Here is an 18756-nt window from a genome sequence, read left to right as displayed (position 1 = left end):
ACCAGCTCAGCTCCACCCTCTGTGCAACCCCCATCCACCGCCTGCACACACACACACACACACACACACACACACTGTAATGCTGTGTGGTATGTTTACTGGTGCTAATCATTCACAGAGACACTTTGAAGATTTCGTGTGTGTCTCAGTTTAGCGAACAGTTTCTCCAGTTTGGAAAAACACTTTTGTTCCCTGTTTATGTTCTATGCGTTCACTCGTACCAACAAATTATTCTGTTGTGTTTCATTTTTCTCTCCGTTCATGTCTGAGTCAGTTATCATTTTCTGTTTTATTCATCTATAAACATTGGGACAGTTGAACTACTGTTACTGCAGCTCTTTGTACTACTGCTGTCATCGCTGCTACTACAGTCTTAATAATGCTACTGATGCAGCTACAATAACAAATACTGCCACTGTTATTAATGTTGTTTCAGGTGCAAAACGTGCATTCAACAAAATTGTTCAACGACATGAAACAGAACAAAACATTTCATAATACAGATGAACAACTTTAGCACAAAAACTTTTTTTTTTTTATCATTCATTCATTTCTGTTGTATTTTCTATTATCGGGCTTCATGGATTTATGTTTTGCATTTTTGGTTTTGTTGGCAGGTTCCAGGTAATGCAGCAACATTTCATAAAACCCTGACCAGAAAAATTATATTATGATTATTATTCACTTTTTTTGTAGCGTTTTCTCAAACATTGTTACCTGTAACCAATGGAGTTCTACAGGGTTAGAGCTGTGCTAGGGCCAACATTACTCCCTTGGGCCGGGGTCAGCCACCTCTGCTATCAAAAGAGCTCTTTTTGAGCGGTTTTTGTGCAGCCAAATCTATTTGTCCCTGGTGGACCAATCCCTACCTATCAAGGCTGACTATCAGGACATGGAATGTCACCTCTCTGGTGGGGAAGGAGCCTGAGCTAGTGTGTGAGGTTGAGAGATACCAGCTTGATATGATTGGGCTCACCACAATGCATGGCCTGGGCTCTGGAATCAGCCTCCATGAGAGGGGCTGGACTCTGTTCTAGTCTGGAGTTGCCCTCAGTGAGACGCAGCGAGCTGGGGTGGGCATCCTCGTATCCCCTCCTCCATTATTGGGAGGAAGGGTCTACCTGATCTGAACCCCAATGATGTTATGTTATTGGACTCCTGTAGAAATCACAGTTTGTCCATAACAAACTCCATGTTCAAACATAAGCATGTCCATAAGAGCACCAGCACACCCTAGGTCTCAGGCTGATGATGGATTCTGTAATCGTATCATCAGATCTACGGCCGTATGTTCTGGACGCTCGGGTGAAGAGAGGAGCTGAGCTGTCAGCTAATCACCATCTGGTGGTGAGTTGGATCAGCTGGTGGGGGAGGATGCTGGACAGACCCGGTGCACCTAAAGGTATAGTGAGGGTGCACTGGGAACACCTGGCAGAGGCCCAAGTCCGCGAGATCTTCAACTCCCACCTCCAGCAGAACTTTGACAGCATTCTGAGGGAGGCTGAGGACACTGAGTCCGAATGGACCATGTTCTTTACCTCCGTTGTTGAGGCAGAACACACCTCGGGCAGTAGCCAAAGCAAAAACTCAGGTGTGGGAGGAGTTCAGTGAGGCCATGGACTTTCGGACAGCCTTGATGAGATTCTGGCAAACCATCAAGCAACTCAGGAGAGTAAAACATGCTGGCGTGCTGCTGACTTCAACTGAGGCTATAGTCAGGCGGTGGAAGGAATACTCCGAGGACCTCCTTAATCCCACTGACACACCTCCTATGGTGGAAGCAGAGTCTGGGGATGAGGGGGACGACTCGCCCATCACTGGGGTTGAGGTCACTGAGGTGGTTAAACAATTCCTTGGTGGGTGGCAGGGCCCCTGAGGAGTTCCTGGAGGCTCTGGATGTTGTAGGGCTGTCTTGGTTGATACACCACAGCAACATTGCATGGAGATCTGAGGTTGTGCCACTGGACTGGCAGAATGGGGTGCTGGTCCCCATCATCCCAAAATGTGAACGTGTCCCTGTGTTCTGTCGTGTTAATCATGATGTTTTGTTAAAGTTTTGATTGCGTGTTTACAGGATGCTTCAGAACAACCAGCTGAGGTCTGTTCCTGCTGAAGCCTTCAACAACCTGCACAACCTGCAGTCACTGTGAGTCCCACTTCATTTATTTAAGTTTTATTATGTTCATTCTTACAACATATATGCTGCCATTTTACTCATCACAGGCTTATGGGAACATTAGGAAAATGCAGAAGGAGGTCAAGTCTGTATAATGTTGAAACAACTTAACGTCCCCCAGCAAATGAGTAACGCACACACACAAGGACTCATCCTTTAGTCTCATTTTACTCTTTGGTGGAAAGGAATCTCTCTCACACACACGGTCCAGTATATTAATGTATGCAGTGCAGACAGTGTGTTCTCTGAGCCTGATAACACACAGTAATTATAGTGAAACTGTACCTGTGTGTGTGTGTGTGTGTGTGTGTGTGTGTGTGTGTGTGTGTGTGTGTGTGTGTGTGTGTGTGTGTGTGTGTGTGTGTGTACACGCATAAGGGTATAAGAATGGAGACGTCTGAGTCTTTCTTTCGGTCTAAGGTCTCTTTCATTTATCTGATGGACGATTATGTGAAGTCCCATCCTTCTCTTCTCTCTCCAAGGGAACAGAGGAACTATTGTCAGGATGGACGTACAGATGTGTATGTGTAGCTGTGTGTGTCCAAAACTGTGCGTTTTCTACCTGGGCTCGAGACAGCAAAAAAAAGTAATCAGAAAAAGGGAACTGAGTGAAATCCAGTGACATTTTTATTACATTTAAATGTATTTTATTGAAATTTGAAACCAGAATCTGACTTTTAGACATATAGATGCCTTATCCATAATCCATAATTAATATGCTCTCTCTTTCTAGTCCCTGTCAGTACTCTAACTGCAGCGTTTTGGATCAGCTGAAGGCTTTTCAGGGAGCTTTTAGGACAGCCTGATAATAATGAATTACAATAGTCCAGCCTAGAAGTAATAAATGCATGAATTAGCTTTTCAGCATCACTCTGAGAAAGGATGTTTCTAATTTTAGAAATATTGCACAAATGCAAAAAACGGTCCTACATATTTGTTTAATATGTGCATTGAAGGACATATCCTGGTCAAAAATGACTCCAAGATTTCTCACAGTGTCAAATATCAATTTGATAACACCAGTTAATAAATACAATAAATGTTAATCATGAGAATTTATCAGTGATTTTATACAATATCATCTTGTAATATATGTTATACATTTTTGGGCCAAACGATAACCAGTAGAACTAATTCCTGTATAAAATGCATAGCCAATAAAAGTAAAAGTCAATATGATAAAATAGGGACTTTATACCAAATGTAATATTTATTATTACACCTCTGGTCTTTTTTTTTTTTTAGAGAAAACATAAATCAGAAAGAAACTATAACATTGCATTGAGTCAGTGTCCTTCGGTGCGCTGTGTGAAATGTCTATAAATATTCAGAGAGCCTCTCTTCTTGTCAGGTACAGGTCATGGTCTCCAACGCTAATCAACACTGAGAAAAATTTAACTGAAAAACACAGAAGTTTATATTTTCTGAAAAAACAAACAGACTCAGTTAGAACATGAAAACACAATTTCAAAGCAAACTGGCTGAAAAAAGTGGTTTAATGCGGCGCCATCTGTGTAATTAAGTTTATTAACAAATAAACAAGACAACAACAAAATAAAATGGAGCTTAAATGTCTCAATAACAAATAATTACATTTTTTTTTTTGCATCTTTGCATTGTTTAATACCACTATGCAATAAATAGACAATCACTGGTTTATTAAGGCTTTTTAATTTAGATTTTTCTGCTTTTTGAGTGCAGTGCATTTGATTGACTCACAAACTTCACACAATCCCACAGAGTAATTGTGGCCAGTGTGGCCATTAAAATACCTTTGTTTGGCCTGAGAGCCCAGCAGCTGGTGGAGTGGTGCTTGAGCAGCCTACCAATCATTCCTTTGCTGCTGGTTAAACACTTGATCTCCAATGTTCCTCTTAAAGTCCTTCAAAGTGAAGTGAAGCTTCCTGTTTTGTATTTTGAGTCTGCAAATATAGAGCTTTTCTTTGACATCTCAAAAATGAGATGTTTTCTGTCAGTTTCTGTTGTTTTCCTTCTGAACTTCAGTTTGTAATTAGAAAAAAATCGACTGCTTATTCCAAATGGCTAAAATTTACTGAGGAAAGAGTAAATGTTGATACTGGTTCTGTGGCCGGCCTGTGATGTTCCCCAAGGCTCTATCCTCGGTACCTTGTTACTTTCTGTTAACATGCTTCTACTTTTATTCAATATCATCACTATGCTGATGATACCCTAATTTATTATCTCCAATATCCAGCTGCTAATATCCTTCTGTAATAGTTTATAATTATTATCATTGTGTTTTACTGCTTTAATTTAATTTGGCATTAACAATCACATAATTCAAATTATTTGGAATTAATCATCCTTAATTAACGAGTACGTTCTGACTGATAAGTACCATCTAAACCAATAAGGAAGTATCCCTGATACCTCCAATATTATCAAAGATCTGCAAAAATTGATGAAGGTTATTAAAAGCTGAGCCAATAAAAACTACACAATGACCACGATCAGTTATCTTAATTATAGCTGGTTTTGAAGGGACTAAAAGCCTGACAAAAGTAGGGAATTGGTTTCTCAATTACATACCACACCACAAATAATACAGTAATAATAAAGTTAATTGAGATATTTTGGAAATTTGGTTTAAATTTCTAGCAACTACTGTATTTATATATGGAGATAATTTCAGAGATATTTGTGAACTTATTAATAATTATTTACAGTATCTCCTAAATCTTTTCACTAAGATCCCATAAATACTGACTATAATCAGTCCTAATTTACTTTTTTTTTCACCTATTCCTTAGTAACTGCATACACAAGATAATTTTGTAACATTCCTAGATTTAGAAAGTTGTTTTTATTTTCGTGCTCCTACAGTTCAGATATCACTAGCTGATATCTGGAGCAAGCCTTCCCTTTCTGTGCACAAGTCACTATTTCCAAATACAAATGTTGTAAAAAGCTTACAAAAGCTACACCATCTGTTTGCTTACATGTACAGTTAAAATCCGTGTGTGTTTCTCCATAGCCGTCTGGATGCCAATCATATCTCCAGTGTTCCCACTGGCTGTTTCTCCGGCCTGCGTTCTCTCCGTCACCTCTGGCTGGATGATAACTCTCTGAGGGAGGTCCCGGTGGAGGCCCTGGGCGAGCTGTCTGCCCTGCAGGCCATGACGCTTGCCCTCAACCACATCAGCCACATCCCTGACCATGCCTTCAGCAAGCTGGGCCGCCTGGTGGTGCTGTAAGCAAACACTCAAACACTCTGAATAAAGTAGAATAACTTCGTCACGCTGGAGTTCAAATAGGACGGCAGCCGCCTTCCTACTAGGAAAAATGAGTGGTTGCCCGGTGACTGCTTGAACTTTTTTGCGTTCAAGTAGTTGTGGTGACCAACTGATCCTCCAGAGGTTACAACACCCTCAACCTCTGAGGAACCATTTTCAATCGCAAGCTAACTGCACAGGTTACCTGGTGGGAGGCAACATGTCTCCAAACAGTTGCAGTCTGCCTCGAGTCAGCCTGTGCTAATGAGCACGACTCACCTACAACTTGTCTCTTTGTAACAGGGGACTCAACCCGGCTGGTTGCCAACTGGTTGTTTTCTGCTTATGTTCCTGTCTAAAGCAAAGGGCCTGAGCTGCCATCCTGCAGAGACTACTTTACTCTATCTGGAGGAATTTCACAGTTTCAGATCTATGATGTTTTTCTGTGTATGTAGACAGCAACAGATTTATGATTTTTTATGAATTTATCACAGTTAATTGCTATATTATCATAAACAGATTGCATTTAATTGCCAATTTGACCCCATTCAATCACAAAGAGATAGCAGACTGTTGGCAGACTGACTCCATCTTATTGCTGTTTTACTGCAGTCCTGACACACCGAAGTGAAAACTCTAAGTGCTCTCAGACCTGGTCCCTGTCTTTAAAGGCAACAAGATCAGTCACGATCATTTTGGCCGTGCCGCGGCCTCCAATCCCTGTTTTTGATGATGTGAGTGTAGCATTAGAAAGGTAAGGTTTTCTTTTTGGGTTTCTTTATTTTCACATTATTTCTTCTGTTTTGCTGTAAATTTCAGGGACATTTCCAAGAAATTCAAAGTGTTTGTTACAAATGTTGCCTTCCCTTGTAGTTGGTAGTAAAGGCTGCAAGGCAGTCTTTGAGGGTGTTAGTCACTTGGTTACCAGTGAAAGAAGCTGGTTAACTTGGTTTTGTCACTTGATCTGTTTGGTTTATATTTATATCTGGTAGATGAAGATAGTCCGTTAGTAGGCTATATTATTCAGTTAGTGGCCTGTGATTTAGGCATTTTTTAAAGCTAGCATGGATTCAGTAGCTAGTTCTGTAATGTCAGAAACTGATCACTGATATTTGTATAAAATATGAAGAATCCATAGCAAAAGGACAAGACCTTTTCTTTCTGGTTTCCATTTATTGCCTGCTTGTAGTCAGACTCCTATTTATCAGTCAGATTTGAGCAGGCTGTGGTTGGATCAGGTAATGAGTCTGTGAGGAGACCAAAAGGAGACTTCCATTTGCCAAAATGGCATCTTACAACAATTCATTTTTTTTTTTTAGCTTTTCAAATATATATTTTACATATTTTAAAATTTTAGTCTAATAAATCAATTTAATTAAAAATAAAAATTAATTTCATCAGTGGCATCAGAAATATGGTCGTCTTTAAAGTAATTTACATTAAACATGTTACAAAAAGCTGAATTTAAACTGACTTTAAAGCATCAGGATTTAAGTCAAATCCATTCAGATCACATGAATTCTTCATCTGCAGGTTTACAGAAACTCTTCCATTTTTCTGGGCAGTGTGTGTGTGTGTGTGTGTGTGTGTGTGTGTGTGTGTGTGTGTCAGGAGCATTAAGTTTAACCGTGGCAGCAACTGTCCCTGTCTGTCTGTATTAGCTCTTAATAGCATGCAGGCTCTGTTTGTGTGTGACGGCATTCAGCGCGGCAGCATTGAAGTCTGCTGTCATTCCTTTTGTCCAATCAACTTGAAGCTAATTTGCATGAAATTACCAGAAGAAGAAAAACCTTCTTGAGAGACTTGCCGGCCCCTTTTAAAACACACACCCACATGCACACACGTGCACACACACACACGTGTGCACACACACACACACACACACACACACACACTCTTTTTGTCTGCTTCATTAGTCCATCAGTCTCTCTCTCTCTCTCCACAGGCATCTCAACAACAATAGGATCGTTTCCATGGGACCGAACTGCTTCCACGGTCTCCACAGTTTGGAGACGCTGTGAGTTTCTGTGTGTGTGTTGGTGTGTGTGCGTGTGAGGACGAGTTGGAGCAGTCAGGGTTGAGTTGGGGTCAGGGTGAAGGGTTAGGAGATGAGAGAGAGCCTTGATTTTTACATTCGTAGAGGATCCTTTATGGGATTTAGGATTAAAGAACCTGCACTAATTTCAGGGAATCTTTTTTTTAGAGAACTTCATCTTTAGCCTAGCTTAGCACAAAGACTGGAAACAAAGAGGAACTGTCAGCAACGCTCCATCAACATGGAAATAATACAGTCTGTCTGATTTACATGGATCTTTTCATGAAGGAGGTGAAGAAATTTAAAAATGGAGAAAATTAATAATGTAATCTCAAAGAGCCATGTTAGCACTGCTCCTTAGATTACATATTTTATTTTGATGTAGTAAAGAAATTATGGTAAGACTGTAAAACTGACGACTGGGAGTGAATAAACAGCTCGATGATCTTTTCTCAATAACCTGCAACCCACATCTTCGTGGTGTGCCCTCCCTCCCTGCACTCAGTGGGCCGGACTGGACCATCTGGAAGGCGATGTGTTTGAGACCCCTGCATTAAATACACATTAAATAAAGATTTGGAGGTTCAAGTGTAAATAGATCTAAATAGTGACTTTAGAAGCAAAAGGTTCAATTAGAGAAAAGAGGATGAAATTACAGGCAACAAACAGAAGAAGACAACATTTGATAAACCTGATACATTCACCTATTTTATCTGAAAACATTACACTATTTTTTATTACATCTGTTTTATATTTTACACAATGTAGCACTCTACATACGCTTGTGTGTGTGTGTGTGTGTGTGTGTGTGTGTGTGTGTGTGTGTGTGTGTGTGTGTGTGTGTGTGTGTGTGTGTGTGTGTGTGTGTATATATATATATATATATATATATACACTGCTCAAAAAAACAAAGGGAACACTTAAACAACACAATATAACTCCAAGTAAATCAAACTTCTGTGAAATCAAACTGTCCACTTAGGAAGCAACACTGATTAACAATCAATTTCACATGCTGTTGTGCAACTGGAATAGACAACAGGTGGAAATTATTGGCAGTTAGCAAGACACTCAGTAAAGGAGTGGTTCTGCAGGTGGGGACCACAGACCACTTCTCAGTACCTGTGCTTTCTGGCTGATGTTTTGGTCACTTTTGAATGTTGGTGGTGCTTTCACACTCGTGGTAGCATGAGACGGACTCTACAACCCACACAAGTGGCTCAGGTAGTGCAGCTCATCCAGGATGGCACATCAATGCGAGCTGTGGCATAAAGGTTTGCTGTGTCTGTCAGCGTAGTGTCCAGAGGCTGGAGGTGCTACCAGGAGACAGGCCAGTACACCAGGAGACGTGGAGGAGGCCGTAGGAGGGCAACAACCCAGCAGCAGGACCGCTTCCTCCGCCTTTGTGCAAGGAGGAACAGGAGGAGCACTGCCAGAGCCCTGCAAAATGACCTCCAGCAGGTCACAAATGTGCATGTGTCTGCACAAACGGTGAGAAACCGACTCCATGAGGATGGTATGAGGGCCCGACGTCCACAGATGGGGGTTGTGCTCACAGCCCAACACCGTGCAGGACACTTGGCATTTGCCAGAGAACACCAGGATTGACAAATTCGCCACTGGCACCCTGTGCTCTTCACAGATGAAAGCAGGTTCACACTGAACACATGTGACAGACGTGACAGAGTCTGGAGACGCCGTGGAGAGCGATCTGCTGCCTGCAACATCCTTCAGCATGACCGGTTTGGCAGTGGGTCAGTAATGGTGTGGGGTGGCATTTCTTTGGAGGGTCGCACAGCCCTCCATGTGCTCGCCAGAGGTAGCATGACTGCCATTAGGTACTGAGATGAGATCCTCAGACCCCTTGTGAGACCATATGCTGGTGCGGTTGGCCCTGGGTTCCTCCTAATGCAGGACAATGCTAGACCTCACGTGGCTGGAGTGTGTCAGCAGTTCCTGCAAGATGAAGGCATTGAAGCTATGGACTGGCCCGCCCGTTCCCCAGACCTGAATCCGATTGAGCACATCTGGGACATCATGTCTCGCTCCATCCACCACAGACTGTCCAGGAGTTGGCAGATGCTTTAGTCCAGGTCTGAGAGGAGATCCCTCAGGAGACCATCCGCCACCTCATCAGGAGCGTGCCCAGGCGTTGTAGGGAGGTTATACAGGCACGTGGAGGCCACACACAATACTGAGCCTTATTTTGACTTGTTTTAAGGACATTACATCAAAGTTGGATCAGCCTGTAGTGTGTTTTTCCACTTTAAGTTTGTGTGTGACTCCAAATCCAGGCCTCCATTAGTTAATAAATTTGATTTCCATGATGATTTTTGTGTGATTTTGTTGTCAGCACATTCAACTTTGTACAGAACAAAGTATTCAATGAGAGTATTTCTTTCATTCAGATCTAGGATGTGTTATTTGAGTGTTCCCTTTATTTTTTTGCGCAGTGTATATAGCGGTTAGGATTCCTGGTTTTCATCCAGGCTGCCAGGGTTCAACTCCCGGTATGGGAACTGTAGGCAGCTGGATGGCTAGACCCACCATGCTAACCAAGATTCATGACTGAAGCCATACCGGCTCGCATATCATCCGGATTAACAAGGTCCACGTCAGGTGTTGAGGAACCAGGTCATACTAATGATAAATGGGCTACTAGAAGGATACGGCATAAATGGACACGAGAGGAGAACTGGGAAATGTTGGAATGCTACTACACATGTAACCACAGTGAAAGCGTTTACATGAAGAGGACGTGAGAATCCCAACATCTGAACTGACATCGAAACAACTTGCAGTGTTCCAACATATGAAGGCAGCAACGGCCATCGCAACTAGAGATTTTTGATTATATACTGTAAATATGCATTCAGTGCATATGTTTTTTTTAATGATTTTTTTTTTCAATTTGATAATAAAGAATCGGGGATTTTTATCCACTTCAGGATCATGGGAGGACTGAGACTGAGAGAGAAAGGCACAGATGAACTCAATGAAGACGATAAGCAGGGTGGGAAAAGAACAAAGGAAGGAAGTGAAAACACAGAAAGCTGCTGACCTTCAAAATAAAAGAGGAAATTAACAAATAGTGAGGAAGACGGGAAACTTTATTTTAGATTTAAAGTTTATTTTATTGAACTAACTTAATGTTTGCTGCAGTGAGCTTAAAATCTACTTGTAGCACTTGTAGGTGTGTTCTCAATATGCAGTGCAGCTTACAGATGGTTACTTTAAAGTGCATTCTGCAGCATCACGAGCTCCACATGCAGATGGCATTAAAAAGATCTTAAAGTGGTGCACCCTTGAACAGAAACAAATGTAGCAATTGAAGAATTTTCTGAGAAATGCTCATCAGTCCTAATTTATCTGTTCTCAATCCAAGCTCATCATGTACGGCACACGTGTTTCACTTTGTGGGGACAAACCAGTCGTTTCTGCCTTCACCAGTTAGCATGTGATTGGGTTTTTTTAATGGAAATATTAAACGCAGACAGAGCAGATTAACCTGTGTGTGTGTGTTTATGTTGTGTGTGTGCGTATAATCTGAGGAATGTGTGTGTGGATAGAAATGTTTCTGTTTTGTCAGTCAACCAGAGAAGCAGGTTTAAACACACAAACATACGCGGCCTTCATTTGGAAATACTTCTGTGTGCGCTTAGCTGGCTCTGTGTGTGGCCCGGGCTGTATGCTAATCATAATTACTATTCATGCACACACACGCTCACGGGCAGCATGTGTTTGTGTGTGTGTATGTGCGCTGGGAGGCTGTGTACCTGTGTGATGAGCAATAATAAACCAGAGCAGAGACTCGAGTTCATCTGAAACTGCAAACACAGACAGAGAGGGACCAGGAAAACGGATATGAGAGCAGGAACAAAATAAATGAATACAACCGAGATCGGATCAGACCTAAAGGCTCTCAGAAGAACATACTTTTACTAACGTCACTGTCGGGTTTGGCTGCGTGTTTCACGTAGACCCCGTCCCTTTTGGCCAAATTAGGATTTTCTGGTTCCAGTAAGTGACGGAAATGGTGGTGAGCAGAAAACCAAAATCCTGCTTTCAAAACTTCTCCACAGGAACCCCCCGAGACTGTGTGTGGGTAACACGAGCCCCCCACGCACCCCAAAAAAACCACCACAGCTGACTGACACCTGCCACTCAAGACGATGAGCTGTAATATGTTCTTAATTATTTTCAGTAGTTACTAAATCGCAGTGAAGATAATGTGTCAAAGAAAACCGAGTCTTAAGGGATTGTTCGGTTTCTTTCAGGCTGCTGTATTTCCCATTCTGTCTGTTATAGATCTATGGGTCATCCTAACTTTGAACTCTTCTAATTCATTGTCTCTCAGTCTAAAGTTTACCGCTCCATGTGGTAAACTTTAGACTCTTGGAGTCTCGGATAAACCTCTTGGATAAACACCTTTGCAGTTACCAAAGGTGTTTATCCAAGAGGCAATCTTTCCAGTGTAGACAATCTAAAAAATATACTATCAAAAGCTCATTCCCAGTAAAGCTGGTATTCTGAGTCCAAAGGTTTTCAATCCATAAATATATGGAAATATAAATTTAATAACAATTTATCCATCCATCTATTTTTTTTTAACCACTTATACAGTTAAGGATCCCCGAGGGCTGGAGCCTGTCCCAGTTATCTCACAGGCATCAAAAATCTTGAGCCGACTTTCATTTGATGAAATATTCCTAAATTAGAGCCAAAAGTCCAAGCTGCTCCCCTCTCCGCATATCTTCAGTATACGTCCAACATTCCCATTCTTGGCAATCAGGAAACAAAGAAAATAGTCATACTAACTGACACACATCAAAAACTATGAAGTCTGTTTTGGCTGAATAGGTTTAGTTAACATACGTTAGGTTAAAGTTAACCTTAGATGACTCGTAATCCCTCAGAGGGTTATTAGCATCGCCTATGGTCCCAGTTTAGAGCCTTCATATCCAAAATTAATATTTCAAAGTAATTGTTTGTGCTCCTAATGTTACTTTTTAAGAAATCTAGAGCTGACATTCGAAATGTGACCAAATATTTCCAGGTCAGAGGTTAACTAGATTAGTTTGCTAAGTGTAGGTAACATTAGCAAGGCTAGCGCTGTAAAACACACATCACAAATATATAAATCAAAGTACAAAGTAGTAAAATAAACTACTTACATTTACCATTAAAATCAACATGAAAAGAATATATTTAATGAAAATATGGGACATGGAAGACACAATTATTCTGGGGGAAAAAAATTATGCTAATATAACATTTTTTTTTTCTGTCCATTCTTTACACAATGATCAAAACTAAAGTAAGAGACAGGAATAAGAAGACCTGATATGAACCCACCAACAAATCCACCAGTCCTGAATTGATTGTATCATCCAATCACAAACTTCCAAACTCCATCAATAATAGCCTTGGAAAGCAGAAAGCATACCAGTTATTGTTGTTCCCGATCATCCCCCGGACACACACATGTACTCACACACTCAGAACCAGACGGAAGCAATTTCAATTTAATGGTATTTTTCACAATGTGGCAGCTTCATTCCACACACAGTGGATTTGTGTGTGTATAATAGCCACCTGCATCCCAGAGATGGATGAGAGGGCCTAATTGAAGCCATGTGTGGATTTGAAGAATGCTCTAGTCTCTGCTGGTGATGAAAGAAAAGCAAGAAAGAGGGAGGCACAGTTAAATGTTTCTTTAATAAACTCAAAAGTCGGGAGAAAAAAGATTAAGCTAAACATCAAACTTGAAACACAAACATTTACATGAAACACTTTCCTACTCTAAAGCTGGAATTCCCACAGCTTCTTAAAACTGGCCTTTCTGTAACAGAACTAACGTTTAACTATAATTCCCAGTATAGAGCTGGCTTTCCAAATGTAAAGCAATTACCAAGCTAGAGATGATATTTCCAGTTGACACTATCTAGATAACTTTATTCCTGGTCCTGACATTCCTGGTCAAAAGCTACTTATTCCCGGTGTTTACCATTCCCAGTATAGAGTCTGTATTCCCATTCTAAAGTTTATCATTACCAGTACAGAAGTCATACTCTAAATCTGGGTTTTCCCATTGCTAGTACATAATTTATGTTCCAAATCCAGAGTTTACAGTTCCCAGTGCAGAGTTTGGACTCCTGCTCTAGAATTTGCCATTGCAAATTTCACCAAAGTTCCCCAAGTCAGTGAATGTACCATTCCCAGTAAAACTGGTGGTCCTCGCTACTGGTGACCAATTCAACTATTGATCTAATAATGCTAATTAATAAACATTTTATTGTCATATATAAGGACAAAAAAAATCTGCTTTCTTCTTTATTGGTGTGAAAAGTCACCAATTACACAATATTCAGTTACAGTTGTTAAAACTGTGTTTGTCATTGCAAAATTAGATTTTTATGATGATTTTGATGCAAACAGTTGTAATAAAGCTGGAGAGTTTATTGTTAATCCAGAACTTAACTACAGAAGCACGTCTAGTTAAATAGACCACACCAGGGGGGCGCTGCAGAAGAGGCTACATAAGGAAATCTCTCTTTTTCTTCCTCAGGGATTTGAACTACAACAGTCTGGTGGAGTTTCCTGCAGCCATCCGCTCACTCGGCCACCTCAAGGAGCTGTGAGTTTCAGCTGATTGATGGAAAAGGACATTTTATCCACAGCAGACATGACTAGCTCAGGTTCTCCAGTTAAGCAAACATTAGCATACTAAGTAAGAGGTGGAAAGAAACTTGTGTTTTATATTTGATAGCAAGCAAAAAAGGGCTAAATCAGTAAGTTTTTTCCTAAAAGTTAGACCGTGGGAATGAAAGTATTAGATTTTCCCGCCAAAATATTGCGATATTCAGAAAAAAAATTCCTTATTTCAATGAAAATCTATCAGCAGTTCCAGTCAGGCATGAAACACAGCAAAACGTCGTCTACGGCCTGTTTCCTGTATCGGTGAACATGTTTAATGTGCAGCGGAGTGATGACCGTCGAGAAGTCCTGACAATCCCCCAGATGCCAGTTTGGGTTGGGTTATCCGATTGGTTGCAGTGTTTACATGAAGGCAGAAATAGCCAATCAGCATGCTCGTTGCATATATTGGCATGGAGGCCGATGATACTCGATTTTCCGGAGTTGCTTTGGTTACATGGGTTGTGACGAGGAATTCTACGGGCAGTCTTTGTCTTTCGAGGAGTTAAAATCCTGAGTGTTCAGTGGCTGAGAACTGGCCCGTTTCTGCAGGCTTCTCCTGAGTATGTTGTTCACCTGATGTTTGACTGAAACTGAGCAGCACAGCTGACAGAAAACAGCTTCTGCCATGTCTACGAAATCATTATCTCATTATTATCTAGTATCTGTGGGAATACCCAAAGATACTAGATCATACTTCAGGATAGTTTTCACTTCCTCGTACTATTTTACTGCTCTTCACCATTTAAAAAAAAAAGAAACAAAGTCTCACGTGTTCTGGGACAGTAAACTAGTACTTTCATTCCCGCAGCCTTAGATAAATCAATAAGGCTATCAGGAAAACAAGGAGAAGGAAGAAGGAAACTTTTGAGTAAAGGACAGAGGACGTTTACCAGCAGTCATGAAGGAATGAAGTAAGGAAGTTTTAATAAGGCATGGAGGAAACTAACTTATTTTATCTTCCTGTTTAGCGGCTTTCATAGCAACAACATCCAGTCTATCCCGGAGCACGCCTTCACTGGGAATCCTTTCCTGAATACCATGTAGGTGCCAAACAAATCCTAAATAATGCATTCTGACTGATCCCATTGGGTCTGTCACAGTATCAGATTTTTCACTTCCTGTTACAGTGCTCAAAGAAATTCATGAGGATAAAATCAATATGTCAATAATCTCGTGACTTAATCTTAAATTGCTATATTTATTGTGTCCTTGAGACAGTGGCATTCAGGGAAAATGATCCTACTTCTTACCTGATCTGTGACCTTATCAAACACTTTCCTGATGAGTTTATGGTATCAGTTTCTAGTTTCATGTCTTACTGAATAAAACATGTTGTTTAAGGTTGGCATTAGTGATAATTAAAAAAAAAAAAAGATAATAAAGGATACTTTATTATGCTTAAGGGTGGGGCACTCACTGTGATCCACTGTCGCATGTGGCCTCTGGTATCAAAAAGCTACAGTAGCATGGTGGCTGCCTCCATCTTTATGTACAGTCTATTCTGTAGCCGGAGTTATTTTAGTAACCTCTGTTTAATGCTTGTTAGCTTCTCATTGCAACACGAGATGATAAACTTGTGTTTGTGGATATTTTTCCAGATTTTTCTACGACAATCCGATTCAGTCCGTGGGACGCTCGGCCTTCCAGAACCTACCAGAGCTCCGCATGCTGTGAGAACCGCTCACGTTCAACACACAAACAACACAAGTTACTGTGATGAGTGAAGTCATTACAACACTTTTATAGATTTACCACATCCCACATAAGAAAATCTGTCAAAAACTTGTGTGAAACTAAAAGTTATATTATTTATTAAGCAAAAAGAAAGTGAGTTCATGTTTTTATACCCAAGTTTAAGGCAGCACACTAGACTTCTCTGAGCAATTAACGAAGGATATCATTCAGCCATTAAAACTAATTTATCTGTTCAGGAATTAAAGTAAATAACTGTAATTTGGCATCTTAATCAAAAAAATAATGATGTGCTTTACTATGTTTCACTGCTTTTTTGTAAAACAGCAAACTGAAGGTTCATGCATAACAAAAATAATTATATTTCATCATTAAAAATATCATTTCAGTTAAAGAGCTTGTGCACACTGGCGGATTAACCATTACAGAAACATAAAGTGATTTTGGTAATTAGCACAGCTGTGGCATCAACCTTACACTGGGTGGTGGTCTAATAAATTTATTAAGCACTTTATATGTTCTGTTACAATGATGGATGTTCATATTAAACATGAGAAGTTTTAAATGGGCTCGAGTAATGCCTGAGATTTGTATTTTCTCAGTATTTCATAATTGCAGCGCTGGGTTTCCAGTTAATACACGAAGCATGTGACACACTCGGGTGAAATACATTTCTTTCAACATGTTCAACATTATATTGCTGGACCTTGAATGCAGCAGCACAAGTCCTTAAGTTCTTTCATGAAACCAAATAGCATTTTTAGGAAGATTTAATTAGTAAAATGTCACAAAGCAAAGCTGGAAATGAGCTCCCTTCTAGCTCCAAGACCAGTTTCAGAGTTTTCAAAGCTAAAGCATGGCAGCTGCTATTACAGTGTTATCCACCTCTTGTTAGACCAATCATGATGTCCTCTGGTCTGTCACAGGCACCTCTGTGTTTTCACTGTGGCCTCCTAAATAGATCCTTGGATGCTCAATAAGTACAGTCACAATCATGCATCACTTACAGCTGGATGTCTCAGTCATCCAGCAGGGGATGTTATAAAGAAGTGAACTCAGCACACTGTGGAGTTGAAGAGATGTCCCTCTTTGCTTCTGCTACTGAAGAGAGGTTCAGTGGTTCTCCATCTTTAGCAAAGGATGATGAAGATGGAACTTCAGGGAAGATTCATGGATGTAGTGAAGGAGGTCATGCAGAGGGTTGGCGTGACAGAGGAGGATGCTGGGATAGGGTGAGATGGAGGCAGATGATCCCCTGAAGGGAGCAGCTGAAAGAAGAGGAAACATCCACGAACTGAAGTTTCTGTCTTTGTACCTCGCCGATCCGCTCCATCACAGACCTGATCTTTGACAGCTTTGACAGAAGTAATCATGGAGCAGATATGACGTCCAAAATCAACCTCCCTGTTGCCCTTTTGTTCAGTGCAGATGTTAATTACACAAATAATGAAACACAGTAAATCGTTTTCTGCGTCTCTCAGCTTGAACTCTTTCTGTGTCCAACTCTCAGATCTCTGAACGGTGCTGCAGATCTCACCAACTTCCCAGATCTGACGGGAACCAAGAGCCTGGAGAGCCTGTAAGACACACACACACACACACACACACACACACACACACACACACACACACACACACACACACACACACACACACACACACAGGAATGTTTCATATCCGAGTGTGTTTGCTGTTGTAGCCGCCATCAGTGTGTTTCTGAGAGCTGAACCCCCCCAAAATCAAACTGCTGTTATTAATACGCTGCAGTTATTATTCTATCTGACAGACTGTAACTTTATTTTTCTACAGCTCGGCGTGAAATTAAAACCCTTCTTTCTCCTTGTTGTGACCCACTTTTCCGTGTCATAATAAACACCTTGGCTGTGTTTATTTTCTTGTATTTTTCCATTTAAGCTCATTTCTGAAGGCAGTGTGTGTTTAACAGTAACCTCACACTGAACCAGTAGGTGGAAATAAAAAGTCCAACCAAACAAACCGTCCCACATTCTTCCACTTGACCCTTCCCAATGGTACCCCCCCCCCTCCCCCAACATCCTGTTTCATCCAGTGAATCCAAATTTTGCACGTAACTACTTTTCTTTAATCAGACTTTTCCATATTGATGATTTATTTTTCATATAATGAGCTTGGACCGCTCACCGTATTACTCATTACTGTATTGGCTCCATTCCAGCCATGTGTATGAGGGAGTCATTCCACCTTAATGCAACTTCAAAGCACATCAAACACATGGCTGTAAAGTCGTAACACACTGCGGATGCCCCTGGTCACATCACAGTGTTTCCAAATGTTATTTAACAAAGAATACACAATGTAACGCACACACAAGCCACACAAACGACCCTGTTTCCAAAGAATAAAGATTACAGTAAATTGAAAAAGGTTCAAAGTATTTAATGTTGAAACCGAGAAATTTGATTGTTTTTTTATTTGGATCGGTGCATCAAAAGACTGAAAATGTTGCACAATGCTAAGAAAAAAACAAATGGAAGCATATCTGAGAACTCGTTAGGTAAATAAGTGGCATGATGGAGAATAAAAACAGCGTCCCAGGGAGGCTTTCATAAGTCAACCGGGGGAGGGGTTCACTTTTCTGAATGTAAACATGTAGATTTCATCATTTACAGTTCATAATATCAGCAAAAAATTTAGAGAGTCCAGAGAAATCGCTGCAGACCAACATTCAGGCCCTCGGGCTGCTCTGCATCAGTGGAAATCACTGCACGGGCTCACGGACACTTCTTAAAACCGTCATCAGAGTCAGAGCTCATCACCGCGTCCACGCGTGAAGGTCAAACTCTACCAGACCAGACAGAGACAGGATCCAGAACCTCCACTTTGGGATGGACTGAGGTGTTGTGGAAAACTGTCCTCTGGTCTCACCAGTCAGATTCTTTCTG

The 18756-nt window shown here is 40.9% G+C and overlaps 1 protein-coding gene across 1 annotated transcript in view; it reads left to right on the top strand.

Moving 5' to 3' along the window:
* Positions 1–18756, top strand: part of LOC115773445 (leucine-rich repeat-containing G-protein coupled receptor 5) — a 42805-nt gene that overhangs the window by 15648 nt on the left and 8401 nt on the right. Inside the window, exons 4-10 of the mRNA XM_030720186.1 lie at positions 2075–2146; positions 5172–5387; positions 7355–7426; positions 14013–14081; positions 15112–15183; positions 15742–15813; positions 17346–17414. Coding sequence (XP_030576046.1) covers positions 2075–2146; positions 5172–5387; positions 7355–7426; positions 14013–14081; positions 15112–15183; positions 15742–15813; positions 17346–17414 — 642 coding nt within the window. The remainder of the gene's footprint in view (positions 1–2074; positions 2147–5171; positions 5388–7354; positions 7427–14012; positions 14082–15111; positions 15184–15741; positions 15814–17345; positions 17415–18756) is intronic.

Source organism: Archocentrus centrarchus, chromosome 23 (assembly GCF_007364275.1).
Source record: "Archocentrus centrarchus isolate MPI-CPG fArcCen1 chromosome 23, fArcCen1, whole genome shotgun sequence".
Lineage (NCBI taxonomy): Eukaryota > Metazoa > Chordata > Actinopteri > Cichliformes > Cichlidae > Archocentrus > Archocentrus centrarchus.
The sequence above is the reverse complement of the archived record's forward strand: the minus strand, read 5'-3'. Positions and strand labels throughout refer to the sequence as shown.